At 58.7% G+C, this 16,919-nt stretch overlaps 1 protein-coding gene across 2 annotated transcripts; it reads right to left on the minus strand.

Annotated features, from left to right (window-relative positions):
- Positions 1-72: 72 nt before the first annotated feature.
- On the minus strand, positions 73-16,919 carry ADAM8 (ADAM metallopeptidase domain 8). Of its 2 annotated transcripts, none has more exons than XM_055720687.1 (22): positions 16,297-16,919; positions 14,122-14,231; positions 10,112-10,188; positions 9,768-9,846; positions 9,583-9,659; positions 7,663-7,849; positions 7,119-7,184; positions 6,947-7,015; positions 6,151-6,320; positions 5,967-6,048; positions 5,163-5,311; positions 4,740-4,917; positions 3,855-3,944; positions 2,904-3,099; positions 2,601-2,700; positions 2,291-2,474; positions 2,115-2,192; positions 1,942-2,026; positions 1,645-1,759; positions 1,367-1,541; positions 1,191-1,277; positions 73-938 (listed from the first exon to the last, which is right to left on the minus strand). In XM_055720687.1, exons 2-22 carry the CDS (start codon positions 14,173-14,175, stop codon positions 762-764), a joined length of 2,475 nt encoding a protein of 824 aa, XP_055576662.1. In that variant the 5' UTR covers positions 14,176-14,231; positions 16,297-16,919; the 3' UTR covers positions 73-761. The 2 variants fall into 2 exon arrangements, with proteins under 2 accessions (XP_055576662.1, XP_055576661.1); XM_055720686.1 differs by lacking the exon at positions 16,297-16,919 and adding an exon at positions 15,397-15,559.

Here is a 16,919-nt window from a genome sequence, read left to right on the forward strand (position 1 = left end):
GTGTCCTGGGCAGCTGCCTGCCCGCTGCCACTCTGCTTCTCCCTTCTGCTGAGAGACACGCCGTGACACCACTACCTTCAGTCTTTTATTGGTATAAAAGCATTCAACCTAAATTATATCAAAAAGGGGGAGGCCTGGTTTCACAAGAGGTGGTTCAAAATGGTCACATAATTGTCATAAGTTAGTGGCTGCAGTAAAAAGGCTCCCAGGAAATTCCCTTTCAGGAGGACAGTAACTCAAGTGATAACTTCAGAGATAAAAGCTCCGAGGGGAAATTAAGCCTGGCTTAGACCTGCCAAAGACCTGGCGAGGCCCTCCCGTGTGACTGTCCCCAGCCAGGGTGGTGGCCCTGGGGCATGGGCCCCTGGGTGCAGCACTCCTGCCCCGGTGAGCCGACAGGCTCCTTGACGCAGCCCCAGCAGGGAAGGGGCAGGAGGAGCAGGACAGGTTCAGGGAGAGAAGGCAGCAGCTCCCAGGGCACAGGAGAGCCTGGGGCTGGCCTCAAAACCAGAGCTGGCATCGTCCCTGCTCCTGGTCTCCCCCTCAAAGCCCCGGGTGATGGCTCTCCCCGGGCCAGCCGTGAGGCTACGAAGTCTGTTAAGGCACAACTCAAATATCCGTAAACACTGGTGCCCTCCCGGGGGAGGGTCCGGTGAGCAATTCAAGTAAGGGTGGAAGCAAGACGGTGGCTCTCCAGCTGTGCCACCTGAGCACCAGAGCCAGCAGCTCCTCAGCCGTGGTGGCAGATGGAGCATCCTTGGTCACCTCCTGGCCGGGGACGGCTTCAGGGCCACCTTCAGGGGGACACCCTGCTGAGAGACTGAGGGAGGTGTCAGCAGGGAGCGAGGGAGTGATGGTCCTGGGGGCCCTTCACCACGGCTCGGCTCCTTGCTCTTCAGTGCCGGGAGAGGCTTGCTGGGTGGCTTTGGCTTCACCTGCTGTGAGGAGAGACCAGAGTCCCTCACCTGGGCACCGGCGAGGGACCCAGAGGTGGGCAGGGGACAGAGGAAGCCCCCCCCAACCCCCACCTCGAGTCAGCTGCCTGGGCCACCCCACAGCTGTGCCCCACACATCTGGGGCTGGTCAGGCCAGGGAGGCTGCGGGTGAGGGGGCTTGAGCGTGGCCCCCGGCTGCTGGAAGGACAGGCCACCCTGCTCTGAGGCCACGATGGCTTTTGGAGGGGTGGTTACCTGCAGGGGCCATCCTGGAGGGGCTGGAGATGTCATCTGGGGCACTGGTGTCGCTGGAGATGTCATCTGGGGCACTGGTGCCGGTGGCTGCAGGGTCAGCAAACAGTGGGGCGAGGGGCTGCCTCCCCCCCGCAGCCAGGGCTGCCCCGTGCCAGGGGCCCATCCTGCACCCTTACCTGTGGGGCTGGGCGGCACGGCCTGAGCGGGCGGGCGGCCTGTGGGGCTGCCGTACTGCTAAGCAGGTTGGGGGGCCCGATGTCACGGTGGGACAGCTGGCGGCGGGGGGGGCGCATCCGGCCGCCCTCGTGGAAGAGTGGGTTGGCAAGACCTGCAGCAGGCCCGCTGGGGGTCCTGTGGGGCACAGGGACAGCGTGGGGCTGCTCTGCGTACCCCTCGGGCTCGGCCTGTGCAGCCGTGGCTCAGCCACACCGTGGGGGGAGGAGAGGGGACTTACCCTTTCTGGAAGAGCTTCGTCCCCCTGCCTCTGAAGAGCACAACGCCACTGCCGAGCGTGATGCCGGCGAGCACCAGCACAGCCAGCGCAGCTGCCAGGGCCACGCTGCTGCTCCCTGCGGAGACCCGGTCAGCGTGGGACAGGCACCCCGGTGTTGGGGATGCCCCGTGGGGACGGAGCAGCACTTACCGGCACCGCAGCAGGGTGCCAGCCCCCTCCTCAGGCTCCCCCCTCCGCCCAGCACCCACACATCAGGCTACGGGAGCTGGCGCTGGCTGTGCACAGCGGGTGCCATACCTGCCACCACCCCTGAAATCTTCTGCTCACAGTAAGGCGCTGCCCAGCCCGGCTCGCAGTGACACTCCCGCTTGTGGTTGCACACCTGCGACGAGGGAGGACGGCATCAGCATGGTGGGTGCACCACTGCTGGGGCCCCGCAGCTGCTGGGGGGGGATGATCCCACAGCATACCCCATGGTTGTTGCACTTGGCCGAGCAGTTCTTGTTGCCGTAGACCAGGAGGTTCTGGCAGCGTCCGGCGTAGCAGACCTGAGGACAGGGAGCGGGGATCTGAGGCTGCCCTGGGTCCCCGTAGCCAGTTGTCACACACCCCTCTACCACCCCAGCGTGGCAGCCAGCATGCTCACCATCTCCTCTCCGCACTTGGCGCCGGTGGGCACCAGCCTGAGCTTGGCCACCACCTCGTTGGCGTCGTTGCCGGCAATGACCGCCTTGCACTTGAAGCGGCCAAAGAAGAGGGAGTAGGAGCCACCGCCGAGGACGGGGCTGGTGTTGTCACTCAGGCACAGCAGTGTGCCGCACTTCACATCCCTGCAGGAGAAGCAGCCATGAGCACCGAGCAGCAGGGGTGGCAGCGGGGCTGGGGAGCTTTGCTCAGCCCTGCAGTGCTGTCATCAGACATGGACACCACCCCCAGAGCTCCCCCCGGCTCCTTACTTGGGGCTGCAGGGTCGCTTCCCATACTCGGTGAGGCAGTGGAGGTGAAGGTGCTGCTCGCTGTTGTGCTTAAAGCAGACATCAGGAGCCACCTGGGCCTCTGCGGGAGACACAGGAAGGGTCACGTAGAGCCAAAGCCCGCAGCAAGCTGGCCGTGCTTTGGAGTCAGCAGCCACAGCACCCCATCCAGGGATGCAGGAGGGGACCGCAGCCAAGCCACGCCCTGGCCCAAGGAGCCGGGGCTCCTGGCACATCACCCAGCGCAGGGGGCAAGGAGGGTGGGCAGGGTGGGGGAGCCACTACCTGTGCCCCAGAGTGTGCGGCACTGCTCGCCATGTGAGGGGCAGGCCCCGTTGTAGCAGTAGCCGTTGCCATTCTGGCAGGAGATGCCGTTCTCCTGGAAGACATCCTCTGGGCACTCGGCGCTGAGGCCAGTGCAGTGCTCAGGCAGGTCGCAGTCATTCTTGCTGGCCCGGCAGAGCACACCGGCATCCTTCACCTGTGCAGAAAAGGGGATGTCAGCACTGCCTCGATGCTCTTGCACCCCCAGATCCACACAGGCACCACAGCCTGACAGCACCCTGGTCTTCAAAACATCTGGCACCCCACAGACCCCCAGACACGGCAGCTTGTGCCACTCTGGCAGAAAGACATGAGCTACTGCACAGGATGGAGAGACCACCAGGCCTCTTCCCCTAGTGAAGTCTCTCCCTGCAGGCAACACCTTGTGCTTTGCTTTGAGTCTGGACTTGCCCCAGGGTCCTCTTCCAGCCCTGTCTCTTCACATCAAAGCATTGCTTATGCTTGTGTGCAGGAGTCAATGCGTGCAACTCAACTTTCACTTGAACAAATGGAGCAGAAGAGGCAGGTTGGTTTCCTGAATCGGGAATGGGCCACACCGATCTCTTCTGAACATCGCCCAGTTCTTCAACAGCTTTCATCCTGCACCTAACCTAAGACAGCCAGGGGACCTGGGCTACAGGAGGCCAGAAACAGAGGCTGCTTCACCTTCCCAACCGCTTCCCACCTGAAATGCCGACTGTCCGTGCCATGAGAGTATGAAATGAAAAGCATGATTCCCCCAAACCACTGGGTGCATTTGGCTCTGAGCAGGGTGCTACAGAGGTCCTTCAAGCTCTCCAGCAGGCTATGGGCACACATTGCCTCTACCAGGAAGCTCCACAGGAGCCCAGGGCAGGACTGCACCCACTAGCTCCCTTCCCCGCCGAGCTGGTCCCCCGCCGATGGCAGTACCTTGCAGTCCTGGCAGCAGTCCCCCTGGGCACACTCTGCTCCCTCTCTCAGCTGGCAAGTGGTGGCATTGCAGCAGCGGTCGGAGCACTCCTGCGAGACAGGGAAGGACTGAAACCCTCTCAAAAGCCCCACTGAAAGACCCTTTCCTTCCTTCCCGGGGGGACCCAGTTGCCACATCACCAGGTGCCAGTGGCAGTGTAGCCACCACAGACTGAACCATGGGGCAAAACCACAGCATCATCCCAGGTGTGAACCATCCTTGCTGTCTCTTTAACCCCATGACCAACATGAAACCAAAGGACCGGAAGAGATTTCTCAGAAGATGGGGCCTGACCTGGGTCCCTGCTCTTTGGCAGCACCCTTTGCACATCTCCAGGAAGGAGGGAACAGGAGGATCTCTGTGCTCTTTGCATCGGGGGAGCATCCCTTCAGGTCCCGGAGCAGGGCTGTGACCCAGGGATTTATCCCAGAGATATCGCTTGGCTCTTTGCCTCAAGTCTCTCCCCTGATGCAGCAATGGGCCACGAGGGATGTGGAAAAGCTTAGCGCAGCTCTTGAAAGGACAACATGCCATGATGTCCCCCTCCTTGGATCACATCTTCGGAGGATATACTGGGGGGATTTCTGACTTTCCTAGGCATGCTCCTGCTAAAATCACAGCCAGCTACATAAAGGAGGGGCACACATCCAAGTTAACAAATATCCTCCGCAAGTTTTGGGTTTTGTTTTTTTTTTTTGCAGAAGCATCAGGAACCTAAGGAAGATGAGTCCTGCAAAGCATGATGCCCAGGGAAGAGGCTTGCACAACTTTTTCTGAGTCTGAATGACAGGTCTCAGGTCCCTGCTGCCCACCCCCCTCCCCAGGCTCTCAGAGAGCATCCCTACCTCTGGCGTGCCGCAGTCACACTGCTCTCCCCGCTCCACAAACTGGTTCCCACACACCGGCCCCCCATACAGCTCATCCGCCCTGGGGACATTCAGCAGGCAGCTGGTCCTGGGGTCCCCGAGGAACTGCCACATGTCCTGCTCGCTGCAGCGGCTGAAGAGCTTGGGGTAAACCACGCTGAAGGGGCACAAAACCAGGCAGTCATGAGCAGAGATGAGAGCCCAAGGGCCCTCACAACACCAGCCCAGGGAGCAGCTGGAGGGCCAGCAGACTCAAAGGCACCAACAGACCTTTGAAGTGCAGCTTCAAGTGGAGTATCCACCCAGACCTGACCATTTCACGGGCTTCACCACATCAGGGCAGTGCCAGAGGACACCTCGAGATATTTGCTGCCCAGAGATATTCCCCTTTCCTTTGCTCACCCAACACTTGCCGCCATGACACAACCTCCATCTGCTTTGGGGACTGGACAGCGGCAGCCAGCAACATCTTCGTCATGAGACATCCCCAGGTTGTGTCCCATCTCATGAGCCATGGTGGATGCAGCACCGATAGGATTTGTGCTGTGGTCCTGTGGGACAAGAAGTGGGGCGTGGTTCAAATGGTCTCCACAGCATCTCCACAGGGCCTGCTGGGGCTCTTCAACTGCTCAGTGCCAGGTCTCACTGCTGTCTGAAATTCCTTCCCTGATGCTGCCGTGCCAAGGTAAAGGAAGACTGAAGCTGGACTTGGTCCCATGGGCCCTGAAGACCTCCTGCCTGGGGTCTCAGGGGTGTAAGTGAGCTTACACGTACCAGCTACCCTGAAAAGATGCTTTGTGGTGGTTCTGGACAGCCACAGGTCCCATGGCTGACCACTCCTGCTCCAGCCAGGATGGCCAAGGAGCAATTACAAACCAAGTCCCAGCTACCTGACAGGTGGTGGGAGAAGCCCTGCATCCACGGAGCTGCTCTGGGAGGCTCATCTGGGCTCAGGTATATCAGAGCCCTCCACAGGCACCCGGCTGGGTTTCCACAGCTACCCTTCCCCTGTGGCCTTGACACTTCTCTGGGGGTCAGTCACTCAAGGGCCAGAGATGTCAGGGACCAGATCCAGCCCTAAGGCTGCAGAGGGGGAAAGCTGGAGACCAGTGGAGGAGAAACCTGCTCTGGACAATACAACGCAGGGAGCTCAGATCATGGGACTGCTGCTGCCCTCCTGGCGCATGCCCAGGCAGCAAGACCCACCTGGTTGACACCGCCTGAGTCCCTGGTGCACATCACAAGCTTCTTGGCGAGCCCTACGGTTGTGCCGTGGAAGTCTATGCCCCTGTGGGATTGAGATGCCACTGTGGCCATGTGGCCTGGGTGGCAGCAGGGCTGCAAGGACAGCGAGGCGGTGCCTGCCCCTGCCTCCCCCCTTAGTCCTTACGTGATCAGCTGGGCATTGTCATGTGGCTTCCTCCGCAGCAGCTCTGCCTCCCGCCAGTGGAGAAAGTTGTCCAGTGTCACCTCTGGGTTGGGACTGACCATGATTTTGTCCTTGTGGCTCCACACCTCCAAGCCAATCAAGGCCACCCGCAGGCGAAGAGGCTGATAAAGCTGAGGTGGGAGACAGCCCGGAGGAAATGCTTGGTTTGGAGCTCCACAAGCAGAAGAAAGGTCCCACCTCCCCTGAAGAGCCACAACCAAGCCCAGGACCACACATCACTGGGAATACCACGCCGTAACCCTCTCAATAAATAACACAAGCTGGGGTGACCACACAAGACAGGGTTTACCCCAGGACCTCTGGGCTCCCTCTTGGCCAGTGAAGGCTGAGATGCTGCTCTCATGCTGCTGACCAAAGAGTGGGGCTGAAGCAAGGCAAGGAGAAACTCCGCCTTGGTGCACTGCATCCATCACCCTCCCCTTGTTAGCACCTGCTCCAGCTTGAGAGCTTCTGGGGATTATAAAAAATTTCTCCCCCCTTCCCTTACGAGAGAGATGGGAGGCAGCTGTCCTATTCCCCCCAGGACCCAGGGCTGAGCCGCTTGGCCTGTCCACGTCGCACACCCTGTTGGTCAAGGGATTTGGTCACTCTGCAGCAGCCCACCTGCAGGCTTGAGATCGGCTCCTGCTCCATCACCCTCCCCATGCCAATCTCTCCTCCACCACATTCACGCCCATGCTGGCACCATGGGGCATGTCTGGGAGCCAGGAGAGAAGATCCGGCCATCTGGCCTCACCTTGTCGACGTGGTTCACGATTTCCTTCATGCGGTTCTGTACTGTGCGCAAGTCCTTGTGTTTTCGGAACTACAGGAAGGACACAGAGAGATTTCCAGGCTGGCTTCAACCTCTTCGCTACAGTGGAAGACAGTGAAAACACAGGCACCAGCTTGCCCCCCACCCTGCTTACCTCCTCGTTGTCCACGACCAGGACCAGCTCCACATATCGGGGACCTTTCCGTAACGGAGCTGATTTCTGGAAGGAAAGAGGAAAGTGAGTGCAAAGAGGGACTCAGCTCTGCAGCTTGCCGAGCCCTGCGGTTGACCCTCCTGTGGGATGTGTTGGATCCTGGGGCATCTTCCAACATTATTCAAGGCTGGTAGGTCTTTTAGCTCTGCTTCCTGATGTTACTTTGCTGGGTGTTTCAGACATATTCCAACATACAAGGAAAAACCCAAGCCTGCTACTGGGATGAGGCATGAGACAGGCTTGCAGGCATCACGGAGCTCACAGGGTAGAAAGATGCTCCTGCTAATGGTACAGGACCTGAGGACTTGTTCCCACCAGGAGCTAGGCCACTGGGAACAATCTGTGTTTGGGCACCCAGCCAACAACACATGGGAGAGGAGGATCTCCAAGAGATGCAGTATGGCCCTACTCCTCTCCTGGACTTCACAGGAGCTAGGCTCTTGCAAACTCAGCTACAGGAAGGAGAAGCAATGCAATCCTTAACCCAGCGGTAGAGCTTCATGGCTGCGGGAATTTTTGGTTCATGGTCATATTCCAGGGTGGCACCGGACTCCTGGCACGTGCCGCGCTTCCCCCGCAGGTGAGCTGCTCTGTACACTGCGTGCCAGCCAGCCGCATCCTCCTCCAAGGGCTCCAGCAGGAAGGTGGTTTCATTCACCCGGAAAAACCCACTGCCAAGAGAGACAGCAGGCATCAGGTTGGGGAGGTATCCTGCAGGACACAGACGGACCCTACGCACCCCCACAAGGGCCTGTGATACAAAATATAGCTGCCAAATCCCAGCTAGGAAACCACCCCACCCCTCCATGGTTCCTATAGGCAGCTTGGATGAGCTATGGGCGACCAGCAGGATGTGACAGTCAGGTCCTTCTGGCCACGTGCACGTGACCACACTCAATGCAAAGTCCCAAGCAGCCCTTGGGCAGTGCATGAAGGTCCACGGCACTGTGCAGAGGTACAGGGTGTAGGAGCTCACAGCAACATGAGGGACTCGATGCCTCTTCCCTACAAACCTCGCCTGGCCCAAGAGTACACCAAGGAAATGCTGCAGGATGGAGCTGACCTGAGGCACGACAGGAGTTGGGGAGCAATAGGAAACATGTCCACAGCGTTGGCGTTTGGAGGCTGCAGAAGCACAGGCTGAACAAAAGGAGCATTAGGAGGGCTGGAAACTGGCTTCTGGGCTGGGAGGGAGCAAACTGTGGAGCAGCATCTGTGCCTGGTAGCAAGGGGAGTATCCTGTACTTCGGGCACCAGCAGTGTCCCAGGGCTCAGTAGGAGCTGCCCAGTGCTGCCAGGCCAGGTTTAACATAGCATTATTCCTACTAAGCAGCTCTGGCCTTCAGGATGCTTTCTATAAGGTGTCTTATGTACCCTGTCTGTACTGTCTGTGCCTCCTGTTCTGCCCTTGCACATCTTGTCCTCCTACTATACAAGGATGTCAAATGTCCCATGTATGCGCAAGATGCTCAGTGTGAGGAGGTGGCTGCCACACAGCTCCAGCAGGCATTTCACCTGTAAATGGGTGTTTGCAGGTCCCTGGGTGCGCCAGGGACCACCCGTCCTCCTTACACATCTCCCTGCAAGGGCCCCCTTCCTCTTTGGCTTACTCTTGCAATGTCTGGCTGCCAGCTGATCTTAAAAGAAAGAGAACAGCAGAGTGTGAATCTTGCATGGCAAACTGAACAGCCTTGAATGGATCTGGTGGCTCGGTTACTCTGCAAGGACGTTTTCTGCTGTTAAATGAAGGTAGACTCAAGGCAGCTTTTGAGGAATGAGCACTAGCATGGCCAGCAAACAGTGGGTAGAGGGAGACACAGCTGGCCTGATGCTCCATCTGCTTTCGTTTTCTTTCGGAAAGGCATTTGGCCATCAGCTCTAGGAGGTCAGCATGACAGGGAGGAGATGCTGGCTGCCTGCAGGCCCGTGCATCACCATGAGCACAACTTTGTGTCGCTGGCTGCAGCACTTGGGGTGAGTTTGGCCAGTCTGCCCTGGGAAAAGGGGGTAGATGCAGGACAAGTTGTGCCTTGCTGCCTGGAGAAGGCATTCCTGCCTGGACCTTCTGTCATGCTCGGGTTCCCAGTCTTATCCCGTGCCACAAGTCAACCCCCAACCAGCAGGAGTAGCTGCAAAACGCGGTGCACCTTTCCTGCTGGGCACCGAGCCAGGGCGGTCAGCGCTCCCACCGCCAGCAGGAAAAGGGATGTCTTCTTCTCTTCCTCAGGGGAAAGCTGAACTCTCCCTCCATCAGCACAGCTCCAGCTGGCCAGAGCTTGGTCACACCGGCTCACCGTTGCACAGCACTGCATCCGCTAGGAGCGGTACCGTGACATGCACCAAGGCCAGGCTCGATGCTGTCCTCTGGCCAGCCACAGTGCCCCAGGGAAGCCAGAGGACCTACCTGAGCCCACCACAGGTGCTGATGCTCGCTGCTGAGTTGGCATGTCCTTGCACGTGGCCCTGATAAAAGCAATGATCCTGCCACCAAGAGAAAGGAGAGGTGTAAAGGGGGTCTGCACCAGCTGTCAGCATGGAGGGACCCCGTAGGAGTGGGGAAAACTACTCTGCCCAGAGCCAGCCCCATACCTGAATATTTGGCTTCTCTGTGATCTCCGTGCCATCAGCCAAGTAGTGCGTCTCGGTGTAATGCTGTCCCAGAAGCTCCCTGCAGGATGGGGAATGGGGGTCAGCGGCGAACCCAGTTTTGGGGAAGGGATAGAAAGCTTTGGGGATGAGGTTTGGTCAGGTTGGGTACAGTGGGCCCATGACCTCCCCAGATGGGTTTGGCAAGGAGGGAAGAAAATGTGGTATTCTGGGTCTGGGCTGAGGGCTTAGATCACCAGTGCAGCGACCCTGGAGAATTGATGTTCACAGCGAGGGTGGGAAGTGAGCTGCCCCCTGGCCATCCCGCCGTGCCCACCCGCACTCACTTGTTCTTCTCCAGCCGCAGGAGGTAGTCCCTGCCTTCAGCACGGACACTGTAGAGGATGTGGTCCGGGTAGATGCTCTGCATGAAAGATAGATGACATCACAGACCCGCCATCACCAAGAGCAAGAGCTACAGAAGAGAGGACAGAGGACCACTTGGCCTCCGTCCTGCCCAGAAAGGGGATGGGGTCTGCATGCACCCCACTAGAAGGCAGCTGCAGGACGGGGAGCCTGGCTGCTCACCCTGGAGGCATCCAGAAAAGACACAGGAAATCAGAAGAGAAAAAAGAAAGCATGTGGGCAATAATGCAAATCCCCGGCACATCCTGAGATAAAGAACAGGTCACCAGCAATGAAACAGAGTCAGCAAAGTCTGATTTCCCGTGTCTGACACATGGCTGCAGATGGCCGTGCCAGAAACTGAGACTTCCTACTCATCAGTCATAGAGCTCCATTTCTGGGGGCTGAGTTCATCGCTCACTCACTCACAGGCTAAACCACAAAGATCCCTGGTTCCCAACAGCTCTCATCAGCAGAGACTTCCTTATCTCTGACCGATCCAACATGCCACATCACAGTGAGAGAATGACCTTCTCTTGGTTCTTGTCTGCTATTGAGAGTACGTTTTAGTATCACCATGTGCCAGAGCCCCCAAGCATCACCCTAGTGCAGGTGGAAGGGACCTCAGGGCACCTCAAGTCCAACCTCCAGTCACCATGGCTGGGTCAGGGTGGCTGTGGCTCAGCCCAGCCAAGCCCTGAACCCCCAGGATGGAGATGTCCCTCCAGAAGAAGTGTTTCCCTCTAGGCTGCCTTGTGATCTCCACCTACAGAGGCTGGGCCACAGAGCTCCAGAGGTCCCATCCCACCAGGGCCACTGAGAAAGATGACTATCCTTTGCCTGGTGCCCCATATCAGGCTGCACCCCTGGCACCAGCATACTCCTCAGCCACTGCGGCAGCACAGAGACCTCCCCTGAGGGCACATCCTCATACCTTTACTGGATCCTGGGGTGGTGAGCTGAGCCAAAGGCAAAGCAAGCCTCTCCCGCAGGACCAGCATTCCTCCTGGATGAGGTGAGCGGTCTCTCCCTGGGGAGGATGACAGCACCTGCTGTCATACAATGGCTCAGCACTCCCAGGGAGATGATCGACAACCTGACAGGAGCTGAAGCTGAGCACAAAGTCCTGCTGACTCATTGCCAGCGGGGCCAGGTGAGTGGGTTTGTCTTTCACTTGGTTGCCCTCAATTCTACCTGGTTTGCATTTCCAATCTGAAGCTGAAGCAGTGGGCTGCCGGCCACGAAACATCCTCTCCACAGGCTGAGCAGGTTGCGACAAGCCCGCCAGGCAGCCCCAGCTGCAGGCAGGCACACTGCTGGTGTGTAAGCACACTCACGGGTCTCCTGCAAATTTTTCTCTTATGAACAGTGTCTCCCGCTTGACGTGGCCATCCCAACCCGTGTCCGCCGACAAAGCAATGCTTTGTTATTGTTGGCAGTGCCGGAGCCAGCATAGGTCTTAGGAAATGGCAGGAAAGCACTTGGAAAGGGGATGGTGGGTCAGGGACTGTCTCTTGGAGACAACCACAGGGCAAGTTTAAAAAAAAAAAGTCCTGATAAAGCTTCTCTGAATCACCCCCTTCCCTATTAGCATGGGCTTTGCAAGGGCTCCAGATGGAAAGGCTTTGAAAGCACAGGCGGCTCAGCCCTGCCCCTGCCTGAGCCATGCTAACCCCATGACCGTGCTGAGCAAGCAAAGCAGAGCTGTGGCCACAGCACACAGAGAGGAGGGACTTCTTCCATCTGGTCTTGTTAAGAGACCCAGAGAGTTTACACAGGATCGGGACGGGATGCCACTGTCCCACCCCCGGCACACGGTATTCCTTCCCTGAATGGTAAGAGGCAACAGGTCTCACTAGGACAGTAGGGATGGGGCTCATTGCACCGTGCCATGTATCAGAGGAGCTGCAGCACAAGAGAGGAGGGAAGGGCAGCAGGTCACTGGGCCACCACCACCCCCCTTTGCTTCTGCTCCGTCCAGCCCCACTGCTCGCTCTGCAACAGCCTGCTGCTTCCTGCAGAGCCCCAGGCTGCGCTGGCAGGAGCTCAGCTGTCTTCACCCAGGCAAAGGACTTGCCCCTTTGCATGAACTGGCTGTGGGATGTGGTGGGGGAGATCAGCAGGGATGCACAAGCACAGGTGCGCTGCAGGAGAAGCTAGTACCTTGCAATGCTGGGTCTCACATGGGCTGGAAACACACTGCCATTTCAATAGAGTTCTTTGAAATGCTGGAGCATGGGGGTGAGAGAGATGTCACTTCTGCAATCAAGAGCATGTAACCATAATTTTTTTTTAAGGTACTTGCTCTTTTTTCACGTTCCTTTCCATGAAGAACCCAGGTTTGCCACATGCCTTGTTGTGCCCCTGCTAAGAAGACCGTGACCTGTGGGAAGGCTGACATCCCAGGAGATCCTGTGTGGCAGGCCCTAAGTCTCCACCCTGTCTTTCAGGGGTGAACATTTTAAGCAAAGCCAGAGGGGAGCTGGTCTGCTTCAAACCTCACCTAGCAGATGCACTGCTGGACCAACCCCATGTGTCCCAGCTGCTCTGACCCAGGAACCATCTCTCAGCCCATGGCCATCGCAGCCACAGACTGCTACTGCAAAGCCACAGGAGGAGCTGGTGCAGAAAACACCCATCCTGTCTCCACATCAAAGAGGGCCTTGGTGGTGGTCCAGCCACCTCCAGAAGAGAACTTCTTCCCCACCAAGGTTACTGAGCCATCAAACCCAGCTTTTGTCCAAGATGAGGAAAATGGTTTAAAAGGCAGGAGACCTCACACCCTCAACACAGCAATTTAGGAGATCCAAGGACCACCCAATCCAAGTGCCACCTGGTAGACACCACCCATGGCTGTCCCTAAGTACACAGCTCAAGGCAGACATCTTCTCCTGTACCACGGAAAGCAGAGGGACCCTGAGATGGGTGAGCTCCCCTTTCCAGGGGGATCAGTGCAGAGCCACCCGGCGCACCCAGCACAGATGGTGTCTCTAAATAGTCTGAGGAATGTTTATCTCATCTCGTGGACAAGTTTAGGTTTCTAGAGCAGAGAAAACAGATGCTTTTGGGGAGTGTTTTTGAAGCTAGTTTATCAGAAAGGGTTTGAATCACAGATGAATGTGCTGTACAAAGAGTTTACTAGGAAATAAATCTCCCCAGCCCCTCCATCTCATCAGGTGCTAAAATCAGTGCTTTTCAGCCCTAGAAAATGAAACCACATATTTGGCTGAATTTCACTTTAAGGCAATGAGGAAAGCATCTTTGAGGTCAAGGCCATCATCCTATGGATGTCAGCCCCAAGCACTCAAAACTCCTGAGTCAAACCCTATTCCTTTCCCCAAATTACAAGGTTTCCCAAGAAAAATAACACTGGCTTTCTTTCATGTGGATTTCTGAAACTTTCTGATTCTTATTTCCTTGTCCCAAAGGACAAAAAAAACCAACTTCAGCAAACACAGCAAGAAAAGTGCTTACAGCTCAATGAGGCTTTGCAAATCCCTACTTAAGCAAAGACCAGATGTCACAAGATCACTGCAAGGCTGCAAGAGGTGGCACCACTGGGTAATAATGCCTCCAAAGAAAGCATTGGAGAAAGCAGCCCCCACTCTCCAAGAGTCCACCCTCCTATATGCAGTTCCTATTTTGACCCAAAACGGTCCAGGCAAGCTTATCTGATCAATTCCTGCAAGATCTCCACCGTCTGGGACAGAAGCAACGCAAGAGAACATGCACCAGGTCATTCTTCTAGCACAGGGCTAAGGGGGTCTGGCTCTGAGCCCAGTGGTGGGCCAGGGGGGTCAAGCTCTGAGCCCAATGGTGGGCCAAGGGGGTCTGGCTCTGAGCCCAGTGGTCGGGCAAGGGGCTTTGCTGATTCAACACCCCCCCCTGGACTCCCTGCAAGGCAGTGAGGGCAGCTGTGCCAAGGCGGTATTTGGGAGGCGATGCTACTTACCGGTCGCACAGGGAGGTCCCTCTTCCCCCGAGGATCTGTCACCTTGCGTGGCATCACTGTCTCGTACTTCTCGACGTGGGCAAGCTTCTCCTCCAGCCTGGCAGCAGCACCTGGGAAAGGTCAAAGGGCTTTGAGCCAGGATGCCCATAAACAACAGTCAGGGGACAAGGGAAGTGGCCAACATGAAGGTGCAGGGAAAAGCCAAAACGTGAAGTCCTGGAATACCTGCTGGGAACACAAGAACGCCCTGAACAGGCTCCAGGGATGCTCCAGCCCCCCCCCCCCCCCCCCGAGCCCTGGCACTCACAGAGTGCTCAGCAGGACTCCTGTGCAACCAGGTCCCTTCAAGGCTGGAAAACCCTACTGAGACCCTGGGTGTGCAAGTAAAGCCAGAGGGTTCCCAGCTTCCCACCTCGATGCCACGGTTTGTGACTTGGCACCTGGCAGCTGCCAGGGGTTGCGTTTTGGAGGATGGCTCGTGTCTGGACTGGCTCAGCCCTCCTCCCATCTTTTTTTCTGTGTCAGAAGGGAGACGTTTCTGCGACAACCCCTTTGCCTTCCGCAGGAGCCCCGCAGAGCCGGTGCCGCGGCCGTGCCCGCGTGCTGCCGGGGTGAGCCGGGGCCAGCGCGGCGAGGCAGTGGCCGAGCAGGGCTCTCCGGTGCGGGTGCCTGGCAGCCCTCGCCCACGGACCCGAGCAGGAGCCAGCAGCCTCATCACCACCCCCTCGGCCGGCTGAGTCACCGGTCCCCCCGCCAGCACGCCGCAGGCTGCCGATGACAAATTTCCCCTCGTTCGCTGGAGCCTCCTGGCCGAGGTGCCTTTACATAACGGCGGGCGCCCCGGCGGGGCGGCAGGACCCAGCGCACCCGAAAGGGTCCCTCTTTCGCGGGGCGGGAGGCCAGCCCGCTCCTCACAGCCCCTTCTGCATCCTCCGCCCTCGAGTGAGCTTGGGGAGGGGGTGCCGGCGATGCCCGCCTAACCCCGCGGTGACCCCGGGGCTCAGCCTGGCAGCCGCAACCCCGCTGAGCTGCGACCCGTCCCAAAGAGCCACCGCACCCCCCGCTCCCACCTCGCGCATCCCTCCTGTGCCGCTTCCCACGCGTCCCTTCAATTCCCGCAAGGAAAAGCATTCCCCCTCCCCCGCCCCACGGCTGAAGACCCCCGAGGAGCCGGGCTTTTGCCCCCACCCCCAAAACTTCTCGTCCGTCCCGTCGGCGGAGCGCAGCTGCCCGCGGGCTGCCCGCCCTGCTCGGGCCCGCGCGCCCCTCGCTCACCGTGGGGCAGCGGCAGCAGCGGCAGCAGCAGCAGCAGCGGCAGCAGCGGCGGCAGCAGGAGCCGGCGGCGCAGGGCGAGCGCCGGGGCCATGGCTCGGAGGTGCCCGCGGTGCCAGCCCCAACGCCGCCGCGCCGGCAGCCCCCGCCCGCCGTGACTCACCGCCACTCCCGGGACGGGGCGGGACGGGGCCGCCCCCCGCGGGGGGACCCGTGCGGAGCGGGGCTGGGAGGGGCGGCCCGGGGCGGGCGGCGGGGACGGCCTGGGGGGTACCTGGGTGCTTGTGAGGGATCGGGGAGGGTCCCCAGACCGTCGGGGCATGTCCCAGGGCACTGCAGGGGCCCGCAGGGCACGGGGGTGGCAGAGGGCACCCGGCGCTGAGCTGCTACAGGGGGCGGCGGGGCTGCGAGTGTCCCGTGGGGTACGGAAAAGGTGTCCATGGGGCGCTGGAGGTGTCCGCCAGGCTCTAAGGTGGCAGAGGGGCTGGAGGGGCTGAGGACATCGAGCAGCGTCCATCGGACATGAAGGGGGTGGCTGTGGGGCGCCGGGGTGGCCCCAAGGCGACGCCAGAGCTGAAGGTGGCTGAAGTACCCGAGGGCAGCAGTGGGACTGGGGAGGTGCTGGGGGGTGGCGGTGGGGCATCGAAATGATGGAGCACTGAGATGGTGGAGGGGCTGGGATCACCACCGGGGGGTGAGCCGTCAGGGGAAACCATGGGACATCAGGGCGTATCAGGGGGGCGTTGGGACCCTCCCTGATCCCAAAGGATCAAAGGGGCTGGGACCACCACGTGGGGCTGAGCTGGGAGGTGCACTGTACCCTCCCCCCTGCCACGAGGCTGGCTGCTGCCTGCCCCTTGCTCACAGAACGTCCCAAGTTGGAAGGGACCTCTGAGGACCTACCTGTCACAGGGAGGACAGCCTGGATGAGATTATCATGCACCCTGTCCAGTCACATCCTGAAACCCTCTACGATGTCCCTGGAGAGGTTCTTCCAGTGAGCGATTGCTCTCACCGTAACTTATTTCTTACATTCAGATGAAACCTCTCCTGGTGCAACCCATTGCCCCTTGCCTTCTCCATGTGGTAACCTGCAAAGAGAGAACCTCCTCCTGCAAACAGGTATTTTATATTTCTTGGCGTTTCAGGCCAGGCCCAGCCAGGACACGTCACATTTAACAAAAGAGGGGATCAGATGCCAAATCTGGCTGTTGCAGAGCTCCGTCACCAGGGACAGGCTTCCTCCAAAATGGCACAGAAACCACCGTAGCCTAGTGCTGCTCCAATGTCTTCCCTCTTTCTCCCTGCAGCTTTTCTGTAATTCCCTGCTAAATAGTCAAGTTGGTTAAAAACCCAATAAATATTAAAGCTCTGTGCTTTCACCCTTGACGCTTCCAGGCATGTCTGTTGATAACTACCTAAACATTTCCAGTAGCACTGTCCCCACCATGACATAACCCTTGCGACGCGTGCAGAGATGAACAGGCTTTGAACATGCCAGTGACCAACCCAGATCCCGGCTTGCC

This window comes from Falco cherrug, chromosome 9 (genome assembly GCF_023634085.1).
Source record: "Falco cherrug isolate bFalChe1 chromosome 9, bFalChe1.pri, whole genome shotgun sequence".
In the NCBI taxonomy this organism is placed as follows: Eukaryota; Metazoa; Chordata; class Aves; order Falconiformes; family Falconidae; genus Falco; species Falco cherrug.